At 40.6% G+C, this 4,916-nt stretch overlaps 1 protein-coding gene across 1 annotated transcript; it reads right to left on the bottom strand.

Moving 5' to 3' along the window:
* Nucleotides 1-2,202: 2,202 nt before the first annotated feature.
* LOC133334734 (putative neural-cadherin 2) lies at nt 2,203-4,514 on the bottom strand (the record flags this gene model as incomplete). The annotated part of the gene is made up of 1 exon (XM_061543061.1): nt 2,203-4,514. A coding segment is annotated over one exon (2,312 nt), but the record flags the coding sequence as incomplete, so codon positions are not given.
* Between the last annotated feature and the right edge of the window lie 402 nt (nt 4,515-4,916).

Genomic DNA, 4,916 nt, shown 5'->3' with positions numbered 1-4,916 from the left:
AAGATTCTTTAAAAAATTCACGCCTATTATGGTCTTTGAAAAAATATCCATAAACATGTCATTCTGCAATCGATACAAACTTTTTCATTTGGTCAGATATAGAAGCTATTTCTAAATCTGAACCGATTTTCTGGAAATTTAAAACACATCATTCTAGACCTAATTCATTACACTGTGCCAAATTTCCTGTAAATCGAAAGATACATAGGGACTTTGGTGCACCATTTACATTAAATCGGACGAAAATATATATGGGAGCTATATGTAAATCTGAATCGATTTTCAGGAAACTTGACACACATCATTCTATACCTAATTAATTACGCTGTGCCAAATTTCGTGCAAACCCAAAGATATATAGGGACTTTGGTGCACCATTTACATTAAATCGGACGAAAATATATATTTGAGCTACATCTAAATCTGAACCGATTTTCTGGAAATTTAACACACATCATTCTGGACCTAATTCATTACGCTGTGCCAAATTTTACATTAAGTCGGACGAAAAAATATATGGGAGCTATATCTAAATCTGAACCGATTTTAAGGAAAGATAACACACATAATTCTATAACTAATTCTTCACGCTGTACCAAATTTCGTGCAAATCGAAATATATATAGCGACTTTGGTGCACCATTTACATTAAATCGGAAGAAAATATATATTCGAGCTATATCTAAATCTGAACCGATTTTCTGGAAATTTAACACACATCATTCTGGACCTATTTCATTACGCTGTGCCAAAATTCGTGCAAAATTGAAAGGTATATATATATAGGTACTTTGGTGCACCATTTACATTAAATCGGACGAAAATATATATGGAGCTATATCTAAATTGAACCGATTTTCAAGAAACGTAACACACTTCATTCTGCACCTAATTCATTACGCTGTGCCAAATTTCGTGCAAATCGAAAGACATATAGGGACTTTGGTGCATCATTTACATGAAATCGGAAGTAAATATATATCCAAATCTGAACCGATTTTTCCTAATTTCAATAGTTTTCGTTCTTAGGCCAAATAAGTGACCTGTGCCAAATTTCATCTAAATCGGATCATAAATGCGACCTGTACTTTGTTGACAAAAAAATCCACGCCTATTATGGTCCTTGAAAAAATATTCTTTAAAAAATCCACGCCTATTATGGTCCTTGAAAAAATATTCTTTAAAAAATCCACGCCTATTATGGTCCTTGAAAAAATATTCTTTAAAAAATCCACGCCTATTATGGTCCTTGAAAAAATATTCTTTAAAAAATCCACGCCTATTATGGTCCTTGAAAAAATATTCTTTAAAAAATCCACGCCTATTATGGTCCTTGAAAAAATATTCTTTAAAAAATCCACGCCTATTATGGTCCTTGAAAAAATATTCTTTAAAAAATCCACGCCTATTATGGTCCTTGAAAAAATATTCTTTAAAAAATCCACGCCTATTATGGTCCTTGAAAAAATATTCTTTAAAAAATCCACGCCTATTATGGTCCTTGAAAAAATATTCTTTAAAAATCCACGCCTATTATGGTCTTGAAAAAATATTCTTTAAAAAATCCACGCCTATTATGGTCCTTGAAAAAATATTCTTTAAAAAATCCACGCCTATTATGGTCCTTGAAAAAATATTCTTTAAAAAATCCACGCCTATTATGGTCCTTGAAAAAATATTATTTAAAAAATCCACGCCTATTATGGTCCTTGAAAAAATATTCTTTAAAAAATCCACGCCTATTATGGTCCTTGAAAAAATATTCTTTAAAAAATCCACGCCAATTATGGTCCTTGAAAAAATATTATTTAAAAAATCCACGCCTCGTATGGCCATCGTAGTCTTTAAAAATAATTCTTCAAAAAAATCCAGGCCCTTGACAAACCCACGCCGTCTAGAGTAGGGTACACAAATCGTTACTCAACCACAATGCGACAGAAGTAGCTGGGGCAGCAGTGTTCATTTCATTCGTAACATGTCTTACAAAGATAAAAACTGATATCATGTCTTGACACTTATACGCACACACACACACTCATATATACACACATTAATTTATTTGTAACAGCCAAAATAATTCCCACTGAACAACATTACGACCAGTGGTGGTTGGCAATTCTACGTTTTTGTGCAAATAATATGAAAAACAAAAACAACAACAAAACAAGAAATGTGTCATCATAAATCTTAGCCACTTGCAACTTACCTGATATCATCTAGACAGCTTCGTTGAAAATCTCCTAAAACTTCGAAAGTCTTAATGCCCGTGTACTCTGCCTTGCCACCGGCATAAACACCCTCTTGCTTATCTATGGACAGCCATTGATGCCCGACATAATTAAATGTTTCATTGTAGCGTCTGCCCTCACCACCGTCCAATTCCATAAGCGCCGCTGAACCATAGCGACTCACCTTAACCACATGCCACTGCCCATCATTGACAGCAATGGCCGACAATGCCAAATGATGTTCCTCAGCCTTGAGCGAATTGAGATTGTAGCGAAAATGTAAACGTCCTTGACTCAACTCCAGTATGGCATATTCACGTTGATGTTGATCGGACACACGGAAAATTTCCCCATTCATTTCCCGGGTTCGGAAGCGCAATTGCAGTTGTGTGGTGAAACGATCAGGTTCAAATGATAAGGCAAATTTGACATAACTTTGGGGTTTGAATGTGGTCGGTATGGTGGGTATATTACACATGGGTCCCGTCCAGCCGGGTTGGCAGTGGCATTTGGCCTGCACCAAACTGGCCACACAGTTGCCCTGTTCCCAACAGCGGGCGGTGTGATCTGTTTTCAGGCAGACTTCATCGGTTTGCGGACAACCCGGATAACTGTTATGGGCCAACGCGGGGAAGGCCAAATCGTAGTGTTCCGAATTGTGTATGACATTGCGAATGCAGCCATCGAACCCCTTGGAGGTGAAGGCATATTGCCAACGGAAGAGCGATTGATCGAAATGTTGCCGATAAAGGCCACCAATTTGTAGGGGAGTATTTAAATTCAAGGCTTCGTTGAAGGGGGGTATGGAGCCGCGTGCCTGACAGGAATTGTCATCAAACTCAGGCGGTGAGCCATCCTCCATTTCGAAAACATCTGCCGAACGGCAGAAATCCACCACCATGCGTACATTTTCCGAATCCCAAAATAGGTCGAGGCGATGCCACACGCCATCGTCGAGGGTTTTCTTGGTTTTCACTTTCAATTCCAGAGTACCGGAGCCGAAATCTATTAGCAATCTAGGATAGCCTTGTTCCAATTCAACGGCAATAAAGTCGGTAAGCACCAAGCCCTCTACTTTAGGTGGTACAATGGGTCCATTGTAGAGAATTAAACCATCGGCCTCCTTGGTAATGAATTCCAAACTAAGATGGGATTCCTCACAAAGCTGTAGCGGGGGATACCAGGCCCAACCATTACCCTTAAAACTGCGAGTGTTCTGTTGGCATCTTGGTCCATTGTAGCCTATGGGGCAGGCCACACATTTGGGACCATTACGGGTATCGACACAACGTCCACCGTTAAAACAATGCAGAGTGCGGCAGGAACTTTCTCGACTGAAATTGCGGGCCTTGCACACACACTCGGCCGTTATGTCCAGGCGCACACCCACCAATGCTGTCTTATTTACATTCACCGTGTGCGGCAGCTTATTAACTTCGATGCGATTTGAACATGACCCCGGACATTTTCGTTGCTCCATCAAACACTCATCAATGCCCACCATGGTGATGTTCAAACCCAATTCCTTTTCAATCTCCTCTCTTTGCATGAGAACCACACCATTAAGGCGCACAGCCTTAAAGCTAGGCTGTTGATTGGCCGGCCGGGCAGCAAAGTGTACATCCGTCACACCCTCCTCCTTCGTCTGCACACTGAACACATCGACCATATCGCGTTCTGTGTACAACAGCTCAGCCAATTTATCGCGAAATCGTTCCAGCTTGGAGCGAACCTGTTTGTGCTGCTTAAAATCCCAAGTTCGAACAAATTCCTCATCACTTATGCCCTGCAGACGCATTGAACCGGCCTGTTGTACTGTCTCCTGGGTAATATCGCGGACGAGCACCGTCATATTCGCCGGCACATCCACCTGACCCTGTTCGCGGTCATAGACTTTGAAGCGTAAATTATAACGGCCACGGCGAGTGCCAGCCTTCATCGTAACAATGCCCGTATCGGTGTCCAATTTGAAGCGCTGATGTTCCTGCTGTTCCCAGTAGTATTTCTTGTCGACCACATCCCAATCGTCCAAATCGTGTACATAAACCCGACCGATGGGTGTGTCGTGTGATTGGCCCTGGTAATTGTAGACGAGCACCTCTTTGCTGCCGGGCAGCATTTTGTTGTCGTTGACATCGCCGATGATGACGGTCAGTGTTGAGGTGCCAGTCATGGCTGGGGCGCCATTGTCTTTGATTTCGATGGGTATGAGGTAGGCTTTTTGTTTTTCGCGGTCGAAGGGGCGCAACGATGAGATAATGGCTGCACCATTGCCACCATCAGCTCCTGTAGAAGGGGACAGGGTATGGAAAGATGACGACGACGACGATATGAAGCCATTGACAATGATGACGAGGATTGTTCAAAGTTTTGTTGATTGGTCGGTCGATTGCCAAAAGTGATGTATCGTTTCGTTATTTCAACAACAACAGCAACACCAAAAATCAGTTAATTTGTTTGATTGGCGTAATTGGAAGGCAAACGGTAGGTAGATGTATATGTATATCAATTGCACGGACACGGACACGCACACATATACATATTTATTACATGCCCAGCAATATTGTTTGCAATTTCGTTGTTAGGGTTGATGTTCATTCATACATGAAAAGAAAGAGAGAAAGAAAGGAAAAAATTCGAAATATTGAGAATATTGAATCAATTGTTGATTAAATGTTAAGACCTAAA

The sequence above is a fragment of the Musca vetustissima genome, unplaced genomic scaffold (genome assembly GCF_032173495.1).
Source record: "Musca vetustissima isolate MV318-11 ecotype Yass unplaced genomic scaffold, APGP_CSIRO_Mvet_v1 utg576459, whole genome shotgun sequence".
NCBI lineage: Eukaryota > Metazoa > Arthropoda > Insecta > Diptera > Muscidae > Musca > Musca vetustissima.
This window is presented reverse-complemented; position numbering and strand designations above follow the sequence as displayed.